This window comes from Pocillopora damicornis, chromosome 12 (genome assembly GCF_964200805.1).
Source record: "Pocillopora damicornis chromosome 12, jaPocDami1.2, whole genome shotgun sequence".
Lineage (NCBI taxonomy): Eukaryota > Metazoa > Cnidaria > Anthozoa > Scleractinia > Pocilloporidae > Pocillopora > Pocillopora damicornis.
In genome coordinates, this window is record NC_142681.1 from 6,176,391 (window position 1) to 6,197,281 (window position 20,891).

At 39.5% G+C, this 20,891-nt stretch overlaps 3 protein-coding genes and 1 long non-coding RNA gene across 4 annotated transcripts in view; 3 read left to right on the forward strand and 1 right to left on the reverse strand.

Annotated features, from left to right (window-relative positions):
• Positions 1-2,184: 2,184 nt before the first annotated feature.
• LOC113674626 (uncharacterized) lies at positions 2,185-7,971 on the reverse strand. The gene is made up of 3 exons (XM_027191113.2): positions 7,634-7,971; positions 3,238-3,378; positions 2,185-2,655 (listed from the first exon to the last, which is right to left on the reverse strand). Exons 1-3 carry the CDS (start codon positions 7,788-7,790, stop codon positions 2,492-2,494), a joined length of 462 nt encoding a protein of 153 aa, XP_027046914.2. The 5' UTR covers positions 7,791-7,971; the 3' UTR covers positions 2,185-2,491.
• A 121-nt stretch (positions 7,972-8,092) lies between these two features.
• Positions 8,093-9,311, forward strand: LOC149036225 (uncharacterized). Its single transcript, XR_016181853.1, has 2 exons — positions 8,093-8,212; positions 8,827-9,311. It is a non-coding gene; the product is annotated as an uncharacterized LOC149036225 (long non-coding RNA).
• A 6,366-nt stretch (positions 9,312-15,677) lies between these two features.
• LOC149036226 (uncharacterized) overlaps positions 15,678-20,891 on the forward strand; it is an 8,536-nt gene continuing 3,322 nt past the window's right edge. Inside the window, exons 1-2 of the mRNA XM_089190654.1 lie at positions 15,678-16,421; positions 18,899-19,597. Coding sequence (XP_089046780.1) covers positions 18,916-19,597 — 682 coding nt within the window. The 5' untranslated portion in view covers positions 15,678-16,421; positions 18,899-18,915. The remainder of the gene's footprint in view (positions 16,422-18,898; positions 19,598-20,891) is intronic.
• LOC149036227 (uncharacterized) overlaps positions 20,254-20,891 on the forward strand; it is a 2,939-nt gene continuing 2,301 nt past the window's right edge. The window contains exon 1 of the mRNA XM_089189916.1: positions 20,254-20,891. This exon is cut by the window's right edge and continues 899 nt beyond it. Within this exon, the coding sequence (XP_089046042.1) occupies positions 20,563-20,891 (329 nt within the window). The 5' untranslated portion in view covers positions 20,254-20,562.

The following is a 20,891-nucleotide window of genomic DNA, read 5'->3' on the forward strand; positions in this document are numbered from 1 at the left end:
TGAGGATGAATACAACAAGTAACTATGTGAATCTGTAGGTTTGTAGTAAACACTAGTACATAAGCCGTTGCCTTCAATTGAAATTTTGATGTCTAGAAAAGCCAAAGAAGTGTCGGAAATTTCCCAGGTATATTTAAGAGCCGGATGAAAGGAATTGACGGCGGTTATAAATTGAGTGAGCTCCTCTTTGGTAGAGGAGGTAGCGCCGATGCAATCGTCAATGTAGCGGCCGTAGAGTTCAGGTTTTGGGCCGTGGTGTTGGTTAAAAATTGATGTTCGATAAAACCTACAAAAAGATTGGCGTTACCACCGAATGAAAAGCAATTGAGTGTGAGTACTAGTTCGGCCAGACGGAGTTGTGTTTCAGAGCTAGGTTCCTTAACAGTGCGTTGATCGAAAAAATGTTTGAGGGCCCGGAGACCTTCGTCATTGGGAATGACAGTGTAAAGAGATGTTTTATCCATGGTGAAAATAAGTTTGTTTTGGTCGAGGAAACTAAAGTCACGAAAAATTTCAAGTGCGTGTTGGCTGTCAGTAATGTAAGACGGTAAAGTTTTGACGATAGGTGCCATAATTTTGTCTAAATAGCTGGAAATAAGTTCAGTGGGACAACTGCAGGCAGAAACGATGGGTCGACCTGGGTTGTTAGGTTTGTGGATTTTAGGTAAAAAATAAATACACGAAGTTCTAGGAGTGGTAATGATGAGATTTTTAGCAGTGGCCGGCAATTCTTGTTTAGCTATAAGATCGTTGATCGTATTTTTGACAATGTTTTGGTTAATTAAAGTGAGATCTTTGTCGACTTTAGCATAAAAGGAGGTGTCAGAAAGTTGCCGCAAAGCTTCTTTTTGATAGAGGTCGGCCAGCCAAACAACAACTGTACCGCCTTTGTCGGCCGCCTTAATGACAATGTCTTTGCGTTTTTTTAGACCTGCTATTACCTGCTATCCATTTCTAGGTTTACTACGTACATCAGAGAAGCCCAATGTCGCACACTTCCATATCCGAACGCCCGATACGAGAAGCAAAAAATCCAAGCTTAAAATGACCGAGCGGCCACAAATCCAAGGCAGAATCAAAGCACATGTACTGTAGTTTCATTTCAGTTCACTAAAACCTCAATCTTCCCGTGAAACCGACGCTTCTGTGACGCTAAGCCGCAGTTTGCTTAAAAAATTTGCAGTGTAGACGTTTCTAACGGCCTGCGTAGACCCAGCTTGGTAACCCTGCCTCCTTTGCAAACTGTCCGTCGTCGCCAGGGACTACACCGTCACTGGCATCATAAAGAACCACGGGTGCCAAGTGAGACAAATCAACTGAATGTCCCTTACCTAAATTGTGGGCGGTGTCAATGGTTTCCATTTTCAATCCTATAGAACAGCTTTATCTAACCCACGTTGCCGTTCTCCGTTACTTCTTGTTTTCCTACCAAACTGGAATTGGCAGAGGTTCGTTCGAAGTTCTTCGGCGACTCTCATTCTCCTGGAAGTCAATTATTCCTTGATGACATCCAGGCACATTAAAATGTATCAGTTTTTTTCAAAACCTGGCGTTCGAAGGATCAGATAATCGGTAGCAAGTTTAGTTCAGTTCAGACTTGCAGCATGTTCACTGAACAACAATCCAGCTCACAGTTACTTCAAAATAAAGTTCCTCAAGTTAAGAAAGGTGAGACTCATGGTAGAGTTTTCACAAACCGAGTCCGTTTACGGCAGAGGGTCTGAGGTCTACCTGAGTAGAATTCATGAAATAAAACTGATTAACCTCGAAATAATTTGGTAAAATTATACGTAGAGGACACAGCACGAAATTCAAAACTACAAATACGTTCGCGGCCGAACGAGTGAGTAGAAGGGAAATATGCAATTCTCTCACTGCAGATCTTTCTTCGGTGTAAATTGGTAGGAAGGGATATGTAATTTATAAGCCGAAACACTAGCCGTAAAGTTCGCGGATACAGTCATTGCTTTCCTTTCGTCCGGGTCTGCATGTGGTATTAATAGATAAGGCACTGCTAAATTTTTTTTTTCCTATTTATTGAGTGTTCAACACAACATGTGTTCAACACATTAATAGGCCGATCTCTGCTTCCTAAACATGAACTGTTAGGAACAATTTTCGTTGAAATGAACTCCGCTTACACTCTTAAATATATGTGAAGAGGTTAAAACATCAACACTTCAATCACAAAGGAACTGTTTTTAATCCTTTCTATAGTACATAAACGCACTGAAAGACAGAAGGCGAAAGTGGAAGTCCTAACGTAAATCGGCGTTGTTTTCAATTTTTTTTTTCTTCTTTTTGCCTCTTCTACAATATTTACAAGTAGCGGACCAAGGTTTTCATGGAATGTCATGCAAGAACAAGTGATGCATCGTTACGTGACATCCCAAAAATGGCTGTGAAGGAGTCTAAAGCTGGTATTTGGTATCGTGGTTTCGACTAACATCCTGCTTGTTGCTTCACATGTCTCTGCAACCGTTGTTCATAGCTATTGGTTAAGGACCACAAAATTCTTCTCTTCCTTCCTTGGAGCCTGATGACAGCTTCCGCATGTCTTGCCGCACATTTCTCGCACAAGTTCACCCAAGTCAGCGTGGTCGCAGTAACCTTCAAACTGCTCGCAAAGTTCTTCGCCGACCTCGTCCTGACACTCTATATATAATAGAAGAAGACAATGGAAAAGAATGTGATAGTTGATGTTGTACCATTAGTACTTTTTTTTTTAGTTTTATTTTCAGCGGTGACAAAAAAAAAAAAATCAAGTATCCACTCCACTCTTTGGAATAGGCATTCTTTCTGACCACGTGTGGAGCTAGGGGGGGCGGAGGAAGGCAGAAATTGGAAAGGAAGGTGAACTTATACTGTGCATGAAGAAAACAAAAACCTTATACCAAAAGCCCTAAAAAGACCAGGACGCAACGCCGAGAGAAATTAAGTTTTCTTGTGGAGCCGAGTGATTCTTTGTTTGAGACACTCTGAATGAAGCTTCACGTCTCCTATTTCCCTCTCACAGCAGCTTGTGCTAGACATCCGGAACAGCTAGACAATACCTTAGGGCATTGCTTCATGTTTTTGTTTTTGCAAACTCTTTTCAACATGTATATACAATACCAGGAGCCTATTACTCAATAGGCTCCTGACTATATTTATTTGACTATGTCCTATATCTCTATTGTCCACACTCGCCAATTTCTTTAAGACAAGTATAGGAAGGTATAAGGCAGAATGACTTACTCTCGGTGCAGAAGCCGCATGTAGCCTGGCAGACACTTTCCACGACATACCGTAAGGATTCATCGCGTGTATTGCAGGCTTTCTCTCCATAAAAACCAATGATTTTATCGCACTGCCGTTTGTTTTGGTCCACACACTTCACTGTAAGAAACAATGCTTGGTTAGAAAAGAGTGTAAGTGTAAACGCAGCTGAATTCAACCGTAAATTCGTTTATAGTATACAAGCTGGACAGTACGCTAGACACCATGTGAAGACATTATGGAAAAGTTATGAATTCAGTCTGTACAATGGCCCGGGAGGACTATCCTGCAATGTAGGCGTCTGTACCATGATGCATTAATGCAGGAGCCTATTACTAAGCAATGGGCTCCTGATTAACGTTACAAGCTCGCGATCGTTTATCCAACCGGACACATCCGATTTAGAATTAGAGTGAACGCTGGGGCGAAGGGGGCAGGAGAAAGTCAAGGGATTCATTTCCACACCCTCCTCCCTCCCCTTTCCTTCCTTTTGACCGTCACTCACCCCCCTTAGTACAAATTTATTTCTCTCCCCAACCTTCCGCTGCAGTAAAAATCAAAGATGGCAGCTATATAATTCTTCACGAAGAGAATGATATACGAGTAATCACTCGCCAAAATCACGCCTCCGCAGGCTACGGGAATGATTTGTTTTATCGACCCCTATCAGTGGCAGATCGAAAGGGAATTGAAACGAGGGGTTTAGGTGCAGGGACCCAACAACACCCGCCCCTTCAGACTTCTGTTTTTTTTTTTTTTATAACTTGTCTGACACCCAAATTCTTGCAGTAACAGGATTGCATGCTCGCTGCTTTGTGTGACGAGAGTGTGAACTCGGCAATTAAAGAAGCTCGTGGTTGTGAAACAAATCTCCATGTCAGAACCATTTAAAATGAAAAGAGAACTGTAAGAAGATTATGCATACTGAGGCTAGGGTGTGATGGCTGAAAGATATGCTGTGCTTTCTTTAGCTTACGTATACGAAATTCGCAAATTAAAAACATACTGAATTGATTGAAAACTGCATAAACTTGAAGTCCTGAGCAAATGATAGCTACCACTTGACTGTGGTTAAAAATGGAACAATCATCTTCCTCAAATTATTTTGAATGTGATTACCATCTTTATCTCATTATTCTGAGCGACACTGGAGGTCCGGAGAGATAGATAAGGATGTATGTGGTTTCTGTTTATAATAAACAGGTACTCTAACTGCATTTTCCCAGGCTCTCACTTCACGCCTGTGTCTGTTACGTGTACGTGTATGACGTATTAAGAAATTAGTGCCAAACTTATGACTGATACTTCTTAATTTCAGGTAGGCTGCTTCGAGGGCCAGACGCTTTCTGCGAAATGTTTACCAATACTGTCATTATGAGGTCATCGATCGAGCCATTCTTCCGCTTTAATATTAGCTGCTGATAAGTAGAAAAAACAAATTCTTATCGTTATCACGCAAACGTTTTTTCTAGACATTTTTCTATCGATAAATTTTCCACCAGGCTTATGTTCATCGACCCAAAATATCTGTTCCTTTTTCCACCACCATGAAAAGATATCATTTGTGATACATTTCTTTTAGCGATTCAAGTCAAGTTTAGCATTTCTTTCCAAAGGTTTACTTCACAACTTACGAGTTACTTTCGCCATCTGTTGCATAACTTTTAAGAGGCAGCAAGTAACCGCAGATAAATCGTCTCACCCCAGAATAACTCTTGCAATTGTTTCAGATTATGCAGGTTTTAGCTACAGTTTCCAAGTGATATAATTAATTGGCTTGCAGTTAGAGTTTTAATGGATTTCGTCGAGAAAGTTTCCAAAGTTTGAATGCGCTAAAATTTAAAGCAAAGCTTTCGTGACTTCAGTATAATTAGATTCTCTGCTAATCGGTCATTTCGACGTAAGATTGACGTGGTTCTCCTCGTTTCAAAACTTCACTAAAAGGCCGCTCAAAACCCTGTGCTTCGCGCGGCAAAAAGTTATGATGATTGACGCACTCTTTGGGGAAATAACAATGGGTAAAGGAAAAGTATTTTTTAAATTAAAAAATGGAATTCCTTTTTGGTTAGCAATGAATATCTAAGATGTTTGTGGTGGAATGTATACAACATTTCTTGTTAGGATATTTTCAAAGAAAGAAGCCACTCTGAGATAAATCCCGCAGTATTGTCTGCAAATAGCATTAATCCTTGTAGGTTTTTCGGCGTGGGGAGGTAATTTCAACACTTGTTTAACAAGTTCAGTGTGATAATCCGAGCTTATGTGTCACAGCCTGGATTAATTCATCGAATATATTCCTCCTAAGTATGCTGAAAAAAACACATATAAATACTAAGAACCTATATCAAAGTTAAAGTTGCACTAACAACCTCTTTCAAATGAAGTAAAATCCCATTTAGGTGTGTCAAAGTAAAGAATATACCCTTGACAGGCGAATTCAAATATTGTGAAACCCTAGTTAATCGCGTCGAGAAATAGAGTATAACCGTGGAGGGAGAATTCTGGCTAAAAGTTTTGGAATCCGGTTAAATTTAGTCCTTAACGCTGCAGGAGAGGACACGAAATGGAAAAGCAAACCTTTTTATCACGATTGAAATATTCCTAATTTAACTAAAACTGAGAGGAATCATAGCTGTTCCCAACTAAACTTATCATCTAGCTAAGGAATCCATTGTCTAACAAAGGTTAAAAGGCTTTTTTTCGGCTCTTTTAAGCACCGACAGATTTGAATACTTTTTACAACAGATTCCAAACAGATGTGTAAATAATCTTAGCCAGCCGCTCAGTTACTAAAGTTGGAAATTTCAGGATACAGATGAGACCACAAGCGATGATAACTTACACCTTCTAGAACCGTCTTTGAATATTTTTGACCCTGTTCGGTCCAATATGAACAGCTAATCGCCTTATGAAGTTATTACCAAAGCGCATACTGAATTTTCAGAATTTAATACTGGTATGGATCGCGAGATTTTCCGGTCAAATGAATACCGTCGTAACATGTTCCAGCATGCCAAGTGTTTCATCAAGAAGAAATGTGTATTTGAAAAAAGTAAGCTACTAAAAAAGAAGGGATTTTCAGTTATTGCAGGGCAGTTTCTACCGAGAATATCATTTACAACAAATAAAATGCAAGATCATTGTGGTGACATTTCTTCATCTACCAACCCCTTCAGTCTATGTCAACTAGTGTAACTATTCTCTGATATAATCATCTGTGCAAAAGGCGAGTACTTTAAAATCAATTAACTTTAAACGGAGCCCTTCACAAGTACGCTTTTAAACAACGACCGACTACTGAAGTGCACAAAGTTTCCCTCCAAGAGCTACCGTCATAGTATTTAAAGTCAGTTTGAGACCTTTGGATTCTAGGACAAGTGAGGCGGCGAACTCAGATATTTCCTTAGTGATAGACTGAGCACGCGCGAATGTGCGTTATATTGGCGGGAAAAAGACAAAATCTGTTAACGCGAGCGGGCGAGTTCCAACACAACAGCGCGTTGGCAAAAACATGACACTGATGCATGAGCAGAATTTCGCTTTCCCAGTTGAAAAGGGTTTGATTACGTCTGGTTATAATAGCAGGGCATACTTCACTGCCTATGAAGAGTACAATGAGGCTCAGAAATGTTATATTTTCTAAGTATTTCGCCGAAAACTAGGTTTAAATACACATGTTTAGGTTTAAAAAATGATGCTTGGTGCCATACTCGTCCTCGATTCTAAAAGGTTTCCATTCTTCGTAATTCCCAGAAGGACTCCTACAGGTTTGCTCACCATTTAATCCTCAAAAGTAACTAGTATCCAAAATCTCCCAACAATTTACCTCTGAATCCGACATTAAGGTCAACAGAATAAAGGGGATGATCACCAATAGAAGAAACTCTAGATTGCCAAGCAAATTCTCCTTGTCAGCAGCCATGGAAATTTAAAGAAAACAGTAAGGAGAAAATTCACACCGATGTAGGTTCTAAAGGGTTAAAAACGATAACGAAGCACAGGCTCTATAGACGAAACAGGACCAAGAACGAAAAAGACCGAAATTGTTTGCAGATGATATTTAACGCACCTCATTGACGATGCGCGCACATTTTTCAGTGAGTAAGTCTCGCAATCTTGTTATTTCCATTAAATAATAAGAAAAAAATTTATCAACACTGTGCGCCATCGGATTAACACTTGATTTAGAAGTGTTTTTCAGTCTTTGAACGACGCCGAGACATCGAGCACGCTGATAGCAGTCAGACTCGTTCGCATATCACAAAACAGTTTGTATTTCGTCACGTTTAAAAACCAAAAGTACTCGCTTTAATCTGTAAACTTTTTAATCCCCTCAATCATTTCCGTGCGTGCACAAATCGAATTGCTTCCTTACCTTCTGAATAAATACTTTCTGATGGTTTTCCCTCCGAATATGTCCCGGCTTCGTGTCCACCGACGTAAATACTGGAACCGTAAACCGAGTTTCCTCCATAAAGGACTTCTAAGATGGCCGCTACCAAACACAACTTTCTTAGCGCTGTGGTAATCATATTGAAAAGCGTAACGTGTGCACGCGTGTTGCAGTAATCTGTTTTCCTCAAGGAAACTCACCGTAGCTGTCTGAGGATTAAAGAACGTAGCTGCGTGTTATATAGCAAATCAAATCAAGGCGTGACCTCCTATAAACATGCTAGGCGTGAAGGGATCACCTCCTATAATGCCCCATTCCAAAGATCGCTGTCATTTTTTGGGGAGCTTTTGAAATCGATCTACCTTTTAAGGTCCTATTACCAAAGACATCATTGTAGTTATTTAAAGGCGGTTGGGTTATTTACCATTCTTCGATGACCCTGTTCCGTTTAGACTGATAAACTAAATGACCTTTGGACATTTGCATGATTATCATTTTTTAAACTAAATTCACCGACGTAAAGCGAATGATCTTGATCAAATTTGATGTTCCTCAAAATAGGTCTGTTGCTGTGTTTGTTGTAGTCAGTTTCCTTAAACGTCTCTTGTTTAGTGGCGCATTGGCGGTGAACTTATAAAACCTGATGTTTACGAACACTTCGATGATAATGATGATTATCTAAATCTGTACGTCTGAAACGTCGAACAAATTTTCAGCTGTTGGGGTGTTCTGAAAATTGTTATGGTGCATTTAGTTCGGAGAGATGCAAATAATCATCATGTGACTCTTCTCTCGACCCGGTAGTAAGCACGGACATGCTGTAATTATATTTAGTATAAATCCTTAAGTGTTGTATCACTATTCCGTGATAGACAGTGAGTAACCTGAGAAGTTAAACATCGCGTAGTTATAAAAAAAACAGAAAAAAAACACGAGCCTTTCTTGATGGGAAGTTTAGAGCGGCTAGTAGAATTACATCAAACAAATAGATTATTCGCTCTCGTTTTCTTGCGAGATGGTTGTTTCGGCGTCTCCCTCATCAACGAACCATCACGCGATAGAAATCTCGACATGTAATACAATACATAAAGCGCGCGAGTGACGAGGGCAACGATGCATATAAAACTGTCCAATGTCTTTTATTTCTAATTTGAACCTCGCGTTTACTACTTCAGGTCTTCGTTCAGTTAGAGTATGCCCAAACACCTTCGGCACTGGAATCTGTGGATTTTCTGAGGGATCTACGTAGGTGGTGTGACACGGCGCAGGCATTGCAGGTTGTGTGGTTGGCAGCATTTTCTGAATTCACTTCTTTTAAGGAGGCTATCAGACTACTTATCATAACGTGGAATAGGAATTCAAAATTTAAAAAATTGATAAGAACATTTGCAGGTGACAGTCCGAAGAGTATGATGTAACTTAGGATGCTATGTACACCTTGGTGTGTGGTAGGTAAACATGATCACATATCACGGGTCAAGTGTATCGCTTTAAAGTATTTAATAATATTAGAACTTTGCGCAAATAAAAAGCAGATGAAAATCATATCGTCATCATCAACAAAGTTGCATTGTCAAGTCAAAACGTTAACAAGTTCTGTGAAGAGGCAGGAGATTAAATAATAATGACGAGGTAGAAATAAATTTCACAAAGGCATCTATTTCCTCTTTCTTAATTTCTCCGTGTAAATTGGGTTGATGAAACCACTTCGATTTTTTTTTAAAGCAGCAAATTGAAACCAAATTAAAACTTTATTGATATTTTTCCTTCTGTTTCCATGAAATGAATACCCTTGTTCAATACCCTCGGAATTCCTCGTTCAAGATCAGTTGCTCTCTTGCGTGACGTGCTGAAGATATCTAGCCAATTACATCATTTGCTCAATCGAGAATCGTCTTGCAGCAAAACGGGCAGGGGATGTGATCAACGCGAGCTGATGACTGGGAATTCCTCGCGCTTACTGGGAATTCCTCGCGCTTACTGGGAATTCCTCGTTTAAGATCAATTGTTGCCTTGTCTGAACTGCTGAAGACATTCTAACCGATACATAATTTGCACAATAGACAATCGTCTGGCAGCATAACGGGCAGGGATGTAATCAACGCGAGCTGATGACTCGCGCTTATTAGGAATTCCTTGTTCAAGATCGATAGCAAAGCCATTGTGATGGCCGGAAACGGTGTTGACACAATGTGATTTCTGCCCAGTGCTCTGAATTTATATATATGGTTATGCGCAGCATTTTGGTGATTTAGCGCAAAGCCTTAACTCTCAGATGTGTTCATAACAGGTTCAAAGATATGGCAATCTCCAGATGGAAATTGGAAATTTAGGTGGCTGACAACATAGAGCTTGATGCGGTGCAATTGAGACATGAAGTATTTTTAATACTCCCCTATGGAGTGTGGGCTCTGCGACTTGCAGTTTACCACAGGCCGGAACAATTAATTGCCTCCGGAATCAATTTTGTGGTCATTTTATTTTAACTTACGATACTTGAAAAATCTTATCAAACTGAGCAACTTGAACTGAGATGCAGTTTATAAGTACCACATCTGCTTTCAATTAACCAATAAAAATATGTTCATTCAAAACATTTCGGCCATTTAAGTTTTAAACAGGAAATGTGATTTCACGATTTGCCTCTTGAAGTGGATGTCTTCTGGACCAAAGACCTTAAATAGGGTTTGAACGTTGACGATGCGTGTTCAACATGCATGATACTAACAATTATTTGAGATCTAATCGCTGAATAATCTGTCCAAATATTTCATAAGTTGCAGGATGAGGTCGACTCAGCAGGTTAATTTTCATTTTTGCCCCTGGTCCTGGACGGGGCAGCGAGGTGAACCGATGAAGGGAGTTTATGATTATTTATCTGAAACAATGCAAAGTTTTAAGGACACGGCGGAACTCCCTCACCCACACACCTATTGAGGACTCCTCCTTCACTGTGGAAGACTTCTATTTCAATCGGTAGTTATGTACTTCTTTAACTCTTTAACCCGTAAGAGTGACTGGCATCTAATTTCTCCTTACCATATCAAGCCTGAATCAAACATTAAAGTCAGGAGAATAAAGGAGCTGATCACCCACTAAAGAAGATCTTTATCGTTAGGCAAATTCTCCATGTCGGCATCATAGGAAATGTTTAGAGAACACTATGGAGAATATGCATACTGATTTTTAGGGTGTAAAGGGTTAGGATTTATAGGCTACAGAACCAACACTATCCAACAGATCTTATTGAACTATATGCGCAATAAGATCGTACTTTGCCTTAGTGTCGGCCTCGATCTCAGTTACAAATATCATATTATTAGTTTTGAAACTCGTGTCAGTCATGATGGGCAGCTGATAAGGGAGAAGGGTAAAGAATTTGGAGTCAGAATTAAAGGGATTGGTTTCTAAAAGAGAGGGACCATTGCAGCGAAAGTAAAGCCTCAAAACTTTTTATAACGAGGAACTCCAAGAGAGGATAAGATAACACAGATAAGTAGAGAATATTACATGTTCTATTAGATATTCGAAATTTCTCCTCTCGTGCGGACGCGTGAAATATTTTTTAACACAAGACGGAGAAATTTCGTATCTCCAAGAGGCGCCATGTAATACTTAATTTATTATATAAACACCAATGAAATACGAAATCATTTCACTTAAATATTTTTTGAAGAGTAGACAACGCGTCAGTGAATAGTTTTCATGTGTGAAGATATCATGCTCATAACCAAAGACAATATTGAGAACTATAAACATTACACTATGTTGAGAAGTACGGTGTTTATGATATTTCTTCAACCATTCTTATGAATTATCATCTATAACACCGCATAGTCAACACGAAAAACACCAGTTCTGTTTTTCCTTTCAGTATCGAAAGATCAATATAATGACAAAACTTTGAAAACTACTATATTCAAGGACAAAGCAAAGATTATACTCTGCCAGTAATGTGGATAAACAATATGTTGGAATATATCTACCGTAATTATTCGATTCAGCGCCCTCCTTTCAATGAGCGCCCCTCCTCTAATGAGTGCCCCCCGAATTCGTTCATATTCCATAAGCACCTCTATTCCGTTTCAATGATAGCACTGTTAGAGTACATGTACACTGAGAACAACCGCGGTTTATCTTCGTTTAATTGCTCTCTTACAGCTTCATCACAAAAGCAATGGCCTTATTATAAGTCTCCTAACTATAATGTCCATGTGAGAGCACAGTTCCTTCAAACGAATGATCTCGTCTAAAATATTTGCGGCGATTGCTTGGCTTCTCGTTTGAGCCAGGTAGGAACCAGGGTCATCAAGTCTGTTTTCCGGTTTTCTTTCGCACATCTTGCTGATTCTCAAATAAGAATAAGCACCCTGTCCCTAAAAAGCGCCCTGTTTCAAATGAGCACGCTCCCTCTTGGTAACGAAAGAAAATAAGCTCTCCGGACGTTAATTCGAATCTTTACGGTACGGTACTATAAAATGTACTTATGTACGCGAGTTCTTCAACTTCCAGACAACCTTGTTTTTTTCCCGTAAATTTACTTCCTGTATGAACGTAATTTCTAAAAAGCTTGCTGAGTTTTTCATATGACGATGATTAAAGGGGATCATGTCGTAAATAGCAGCATCTTAACGCATCAGGTATTACACAAGTTTCTCTATTTGTACGTCTGGTTTCTATTCAAGTCTGTAGACACTTGCTTTTGGTTTCATCATCGTGGTTTCTTCTAGACTATATCGATTGCATGTAAACACCTATGGCACAGCTTTCAGATGCTCAGATGTTAACTATCACGGTCTTATTTGCCTGATTTCCCATAAAGGAAGCTGTTGGATTCCGCGCATTGCAAAGTTTGAGTTGAGTGCAGTGGTTTTATTTGTGGCATTAATAACTGAAAAGTTTAGTCTGCTTGATGGAATCTGTTAAACAGATTCTATGCAAAAAACGACTTTATGAATGATAAACAGAGAGTAATATAGGGGCGCGTGTGGATATGGAATTTCTCTACGAGTGTTCAACTCGATAACTCACAATTGAGCGCGGCGAACGAGTAACATATCGAGTTGAACACGAGAAGAGAAATTCAATATCTACAAGAAACCATGTATTATTTTGTTTATAATATAAACACAGTGGCACTTAACTGACAAGAAAGATTCTTTTTATTTACGAATGAAGATAAAAGGATCGACATTCCCCGAATAAAAATCGTGAAGTGTGTTGACGTTAAGGCTCAAGATAAAAAAAAGCCTTGAATCATGGGCGTAATTTTTAATATTCAAAGTTCTCAGTTATTTAATTTTTCTTTACCGACAGAAGAAATCTTTCAGGTACACAGCCAAAATCGAGCTGTGGCAAATCCTCCAGTTGTCGATTTTCGCTCTCAGCCGCGAGCAATACCATTACTAAAGCCACTGAATACGTAACTTTCGGTTTTTCTTTCGTATATTGGTTTTCCTTCCTTTCTAGGAAAGTTTGAACGTCACAGTCTGTAAGCGATGCGGATTTCTCAGTGTTTTTTAGCAGCCATATTCCAAGATAGAAAATTCCGACAAACAACAGTGAAGGATTTGCCGTTTATTCATCAACATGACCTAGTGGCGCGAAAGGCGAGACGTATTAGCATTGATTGTCGATATCAAACACACGTGAAAAAATATTTTATTTTTTCATTTGTGTTGGTACGTCTTTTTTTCGGGCTAGAAATCCTTTTATAACACCATAGTATATATATGGGGTGGAAATCAGGTAAATTTTATCGTGACGCGACCGAAATCCTCCAAACTCCCCCCCCCACCCCCCACCCCCCCCTCTTCCTCAGGCAAAAAAATATAACGACCAGTGCTAAATTTCACTCGGAAAGGAATGTTAAGACCTCAAAAATCATACCCTCGGAGGCACTTTCCCCCGTAAATACCCGATTAAAGGACTATCTTTGCCCCACCACTCGAGTCTAATTGTAGCCTTACGAAAACTTAAGCATTCAAAACTACCCATGTTTGAATCGATGGTTACTACATATGCAAATATTTAAACATGTTTAATGGAGCTCTTGTGTTTTAAATGACTCTTTTGTTTGTTTCGCTGTCGCACAACAGTTATTAAAGGAGGATAATGCATTTTCTTACGGCGAGGGCAAACAATTACAAAATTGGATTTTTCCGTATTTTGTGTCAATTTATTTGTAGTCAACCACTCATCGACCTTTTAGTCGATAACAAGTCGATCCTGAGTTCTACATATGGAATCACTCAAAGTTTTGTTATACGTTAGCAAAGCGACCTATGGTAAGTCAGCGAATTGCACCGAGACATGGGCGAACCAAGACGTAAGCTACTGCGGCTCGTCATCAGCGAACCGAAACATTAGTGAAACAATCAGTTACCAAATGAGTAATTAACACTACGATACATCCTCTTGACCTTATTCCGCACTCAACGTTTTCGTTAAATTTACTTCTGCTATGAATGAACATGACTTCTCAAAACCTACTGAGACAGATATAAGGGGGTGAGTGACGTACACGTGTTAGCAATAACAGCATATCTGAATAACCATAAAAAAGGCAATACATTACGTATTACACTGGATTTTCTTTTTGTCCTTCTGGAGTTTCAAGCCCATCCCATCAGCCAAAAGCTCGCTTTTAGTTCCACCACTGTGGCTTTTTCTCGAGTATATTGATTACATGATTACAGACTTTAGATGTTGACTATCACGGTCTTCTTTGCCTGACTTCCAATCGAGGAAGCTGTTAGATTCCCCGTATTGCTTAGTCTAAATCGAGGAGATCGTATGGTGCAAACTTCCTTCATAGCGCTTTGTAATCTTCCGCTATTTATCAACTTATGCACCACCTCACGTCCGCGGTGAAAGGAACTGCATTAAAGCTCCATTTCATTTTCGGTTGAGAGACGTTTATAAGCACATAACACTTAAATCGTTCGATTTAAGATAGTAAAATAGTGCTTAGATGTCTTCATTTGAGGGAACAGAAATGAGTGTGTTTTCTTCAATTGGGGTTTCATGTCCCGGCAAAGACTAGAATCAGTCTTTCATTTCCACGTCTCATATTCTTTTGTTTATTGATAAAAATGATCGCGCTTAGCAAAAAAGGAAATAAACAACATGGTCACGTGAAGGAGCTGGGCTTAACAACGAAGCGTATAAATTGGCTCCTTGTGGCCATTGGACATCATAACATAGATAAATCCGGATCTTTATTTTGCCAAGGTTGAGGTGAGTACACTGGCTTCATTTGTGGCACTAAAAACTGAAATGTTATGTCTGCTTGAAAGAATCCGTTAAACCTCCTTTTAGGAACAGATTCTATGCATAAAACGACTGATTGAATGATTATTTATTTTATGTTATGCAACGTTGAAATTCTACCGAGCTGTAAGCATATAGTAATTTTTGCAATTGTCAAAATGTTCATCATACATTCTCTAGTTGGCGAGGATATCTTTAAAGGTCACAAAATACGAAGAACAGAAGTCTTATTGTTTGGGGTCTGGAGTCCAACAATCTGAAACTTCTCAAAATTTCGATCAGCCTATTTTCTAATTTGGTTTCTCTCTCTTTCATTCTCTTTTTTCTCCTCCATCTCTTTGTTGTTGAAGATAATGCGACACTGTGCTTGCTTTTAAAAAGGAAAAAGTCAGCTTTCAAGTAAAAGCGTTTTTGTTGTTATTTCAGTATATTTCATTGAATTATGCGCTTTCCAGGTAAGCAAACTTAAAGGATCCAATCCTCATTTGCCTACATTTAGAACAAATTGTTTTGTAGTGACTCCCGCAGAGATTAGACTAGATTGTACCACGTTACTTCATGAAAAGGATTGGCATAAGAAATAGTTGATGTGACGTCTATTAACTTGCTTAGATAAACAAAGGTTTTTTCTAAATGCATTTTGGAAGACAAAACTATTTCAACATGAAAGAACAGCAAAAAAATAATGAATATATCTGATAGAGATTTCAGGCATTGTCGTTGTTCAGCAGCTAGTCGCTTGAGTTTCATTTCTCTTCCCGTCTCATCTCATTTGCTCGATGCAGTCATCGTTTTCTTAATTCAAGTTAAACATATGATAACAGCCTTCAACGTAAACGTTGTGAGAAAACGGCCCTAGTACTGTCGAAGTGTCTTTGTCAACTAGCATTTCTATCAAAAATACAAACTTTAAAATACCCTCGAGCGCTTCTCTTCCGTGTGGGAGGTTGAGTAAAATAAAACGTACAGGAGGCAAAACCTTTAGGTGAAGAGAACAATTAAGTGAAGGAAAAAAACTTGACATCGCGACATTTCTTCAATATTAAATTCCTTCGTTTCTGTAGTCAACAAAATACCTTGGAATATTCATCAGAAACTTACGTTGCGTGACACCCTAAACAATAGCTGCACGAGCTGTGATGAGATTAAGTTTCATATAACTACCTTTTCAGCGCTTTGGTAAATAGACTTCCGTCGATTTGGAACACGTATCTCCCATGTTCGTGACCGTTTCAGTGCTAGAGGATTAACTTAAGAAATTAACAACCGCGTTTGCGGTTGCATGTTTGCAGCTTTCAGTTTCACTGTCAAGACAATGAAATCGTTTTAGCAAAGTCACCCGATTGATTCCTTCGGGCGAAAGAGCAATGATAGGTGCTTCTTTTCATGGTGGGACTTTTCTTCCTTTTTAAAAAGAGCAACCTAATTGACGCGCGCTGAGCTTTTTTGGTATTACATAGACTGGATGTGACTCGGAATTTCTTTAAGGAAGTTTAAGGTAAGTACTGTAGTCTTATAATTGTGGCCTGATAGATCCTGCTGACTATTTAGGGAAAAAACTTGTTGCATATAACGTGGGTTTAATATCCAAAGTTTGCAATCTTCAAGACAAATTCAAGTTTAATCTATTGGCAAGGATTAAAGTTATTGCTGAAAGATATTTCGAACATATGGCTCCCTGAGCACGAACTTGATTTAGCTTTTATTATTACAAGGTTCTAAGCAGTTTCATCAGACGACTTCGAAAATTATCAGTTTTGGGAACCATTCATTATTTATCGCGTCGGGTTCTGGGTGGGGGGAGTTTTGAAGGTTATCACATAATTTTCAGTGGGAACGGGGTGGGATATAAGTCCTCACCAACAGCTACAGTATATAGAAAAGACTATACAAACCATTAAACCAAAGGGTATTAAACTCAATATGGGCAGAAAACCATGGCGGCAACGGCAACAATAAAGTAACGAAAGAAAAGATCTATTGAGCGAAACGATAGCGCTGACACGTGCGTTTCAAAATTTTTTACAGTTTTTAGCCGTCCCAGGCAAAATAAAAACGTGTAATCAGCAACTTTTACATCCTCTTAGCAAGGAAATCTCGACAGCAATTTAGTCACGATTTTACTTTGAAGTCAACGCTGCTGACTCACATGTTATGCCGAAGAAAAGTATCGTACTGCCAGAAACGGTAAAAGCATCGAGCTATCAGCGAAAATCTTAGAGAAAAACTTTTAACCGAAAGAAAGACAAAGTTGAGAGGTTGACTATCACGGTCTTCTTTTGCCAGAATCCAAGGAAGCTGTTAGATTTCCGCATCACAAAGCGTGGAGGAATGTATGGAGCTAAGGAGATCACATGTGTGCAAAACTTCCTTTTCAGCGCTTTTTTAAACTTCCGCTGTTTATCAACCTGTACACCTCCTCACGTCCGCCGTTTAAAGGAATTGCATTAAAGCTCGATTTATTTTTCGGTGGAGACGTTAATTAGTTGAACATTTTAATCGCTTGATTTAAGAAATGTAAAATAATGCATTGACTTTTTCACTTAAAAGATCAGTGGTCAGTATGTCTTCTTCTCGTCGCGGCAAAGACTACCGCTCTCTCAGTTCAGCGTCGCGCATTCTTTTGTTCGCTGACTGAATTGATTTTGCTTGACAAACAAGGAAATTAAAAACATAGGCACGCAAAGGAGCAAGGGTCAACAACAAAGCGTATAAATTGGCTTCCTGGTGTTGTTGGACCTCAGAACAAAGATAAATCTGGATTTCTTTTATTTTTGAGCAAAGTTTGAGGTGAATACAGTGGTTTTATTTGCGGTATTATGAACTGAAACGTTTAGTCCACTTGACAGAATCTGCTGACCCTTTTTTGAATCACAGGGTCTATGGATAAATCGACCAGCTTGAATGACAATACATTTTACGCTCTGCGAGAGTGAAATTCTACTAGGAAACAAAGTGGTTACGTTCAGTAGTCGACACGAATGATAGTTATTGTTCAAAGTTGTGTTTTGATGTGGGGCTCCGCGAGTTCGAACCAAAGGCTTTCAGTCACGCTACATCCCACACAATTCAAACAAGAGTCGCCGGTTTCGTAATGGAACATTCGGTACGAAAGTTCTCATTCTCATGCTCGTACTCGATCTCTGCTACCCAGGATTGAGTTTATTAAAATACCAAGGTTGACATGTTAATTAAACGTCAGTAGAATGCGTCCATGAGTTGTTTGACACAACCGCACAATTATATATATATTTCATAGTAATTTGACAATTGTCATAATTTTCATCATTGTACATTCTCAAATTGTCTCGCATATCTTTAAAGGTCGAAAATGCTAACAACAGAAAGGAAGCTTGCTAACATGATTGAAAAACACGTTGACTGCGCCAAATCACGTTACTATGGAGAGCGAGAGAGGTCGAGAAAGCTTGAAGATTTCCTTAAAAAATTAGACATAAGAGCTGTAAAATAACACTACATGGACACCATTCCATTCAGTCGAGTCGAATTTTATAATCAACTGATAATTGAAGTCACCAAAAAAGTGTATTTAAGTCGAACTCAGTCGAACGTTCTAATTCCAAACTCTTGACTGGAAACATTTACTTGATAATTTTTTTTTCATAGGCCTGTTGATTTTTTAGCCATTTCGAAGTGTAAACATTCACGACATCTCCGCAATACATCACGGCGTTTAAATGTTTTCTAGCTGCACAAACATGAAAGAAAAAGATAATTCAGTTGTTGACCTAAGCTTTCTTAACTAGGTTTTAAAGGGCAGGTGATAACATTTTTGTCGGGTTCCACTCCCTGTTCTTTGAAAAAAGAAAGAAAAACTACACTTGGACTCTTTGCACGCAAGGCCTTATCCTAAGTTCACATGCAAAACACCTTCAGATTTCTTTATGCATATGTCCTTTAGGTTATTATTCTCTAATCACTACCTTTGTCTCTTTTCTCTTTTTTTTCCTAAAGCTCTACAAACTAGTAGCATGACTACTATAAAATTATCATTGCTGATCATCGGAATCCTTGTGCCAGCGAAATTGGCTCACAGAGAGTGCAACAACTGTGAGAACTGCTGCAATGTATATAACTGTGTATCTGGTGATATGCATGTGGAAGAGCAAAGCAAAGGAATCATCCGCGTATCACAACTATCCAATGGAGACTTCATCCGAGGAATTTCCGGAGCCGATCGTAAGCCTGGTTGGTGCAGAGTTGAAGCCGTTTATCCCTCTTCAAACGTAACGGTAACTACATATGAAGGTTTCACAGCGGGCCACATGGTGGTTGATGATGACTTTGTACACCAATTCGGAAAGAAGGGCAACGCGACACAAAACATACCATTTAAACTGGCCACAGAGTGCGATGCCGCCCTGAACGCCGCTGGTCAGGCGTTTACACCCATCAGCACCACATTTTGTCCTCATGATCTGGGATGGAGCGAGTACCTGACCCTGATGGCTGCTATTCGACGCGTTACAGATCGCACTGGGTTTTTCTGGTATTTCAGCGATGCCTTCCATGATAACGACACAGCTCATGTACCATTTTGGACGGACATGTTGCATGAAATGTGCCTGGAGCTCTTGAGCTGTGCCCGCGATGGAAAATGCCAGCAGTTTGAGAATGTGATGGCCGAGTTCGTTCGAGAACACGTGAATAAGAGGTACGTGCATAGGCGTACGGGCCGGGGGGGCGGGGGGGGGGCGGGGGGGGCTGCAGCCCCCCCCCAAAATTTTGGGCAATTCAGATTTTTTGGGCAGCAAGAGAAATTTGGGCAAAGCCAGTTTTTAAAGATGTTTTCAAGTTTTTTATTGAAATAGATAGATATTTTCTATTTTTACCTGAATTAAAAAATGGAAAGCCAGTTAAGTTCACACGAGAAAGCGGTTGCCTAGCACGTGACGAGCTTTTGGTCATTAGTAAGGGGGGTCATAAGTTGATATACATATTTCTATTTTTTGTTTTTGTTCTTGGGCATTGTACTGTACTGTACCGCACTGCACTAGCTGGTGTTGTAAATTAATTAGAATCAATTTCCGCATAGCTTTGTAGAATAATATCATAGATTATCGACTGGAGACTCTAAGAAGATCTGAGTCACGTGCTAGGCAACCACTGTCTCGTGTGAATTTAACTGGCTCTACCATGGGCTTTAAGTGCCTAAAGCCAGTTAAATTCACGCCCGTAATTTCGTAAAAAGTTACGCGACAGTGGAAACTGTTAAATTCACACGAGACAGCGGTTGCCTAGCACGTGACGAGCTTTTGGTCATTAGTAAAGGGGATCATAAGTTGAAATACGTACTTGTATTTTTTGTTTTTGTTTTTGGGCACTGTACATACTTTACTGCACTGTACTAGCTGGTGTTGTAAATTTATTAGAATCAATTTCGGCGTAGCTTTCTAGAATCATATTGTAGATTATCGACTGGAGACTTTCAGAAGATCTGGGTCACGTGCTAGGCAACCACTGTCTCGTGTGAATTTAACTGGCTTTACCATGGGCTTTACGTGCGTAAAGCCAGTGAGATTCACGCCTGTAGTTTCGTAAAAAGTGACGTGACAGTGGAAACAAATACGCATCTTGCATGCATTTTCTTGTAGAACTCTCCTTGTCCCATATTAGACATGTCGAATCCAGCGCCACAGAAACGAAAACGGGCCTATCGCCATCGTGTTAAATGCTCCGAATGCAAAAAAGAAATCGTTGCCGAGTACCAAGACGCTCATCCAAGAACCAAGCATATAGGCAAGAAAGTTAAATTTACTATTTCTCGTGCGCCAAATCAATCGCAACTAGGTTTCACTTGCGGCGATGAAACCATTACCAATATGGTTAAATGCAGTAAAATTAACGCCGAAGACGTTGGCTCAGATCTTCAAAATGACAGCCGTATAGATATAGTGGTGGATTCTTCAGATACTGCCCTGGATAAGTCAGAAATCGAGGTGATTCA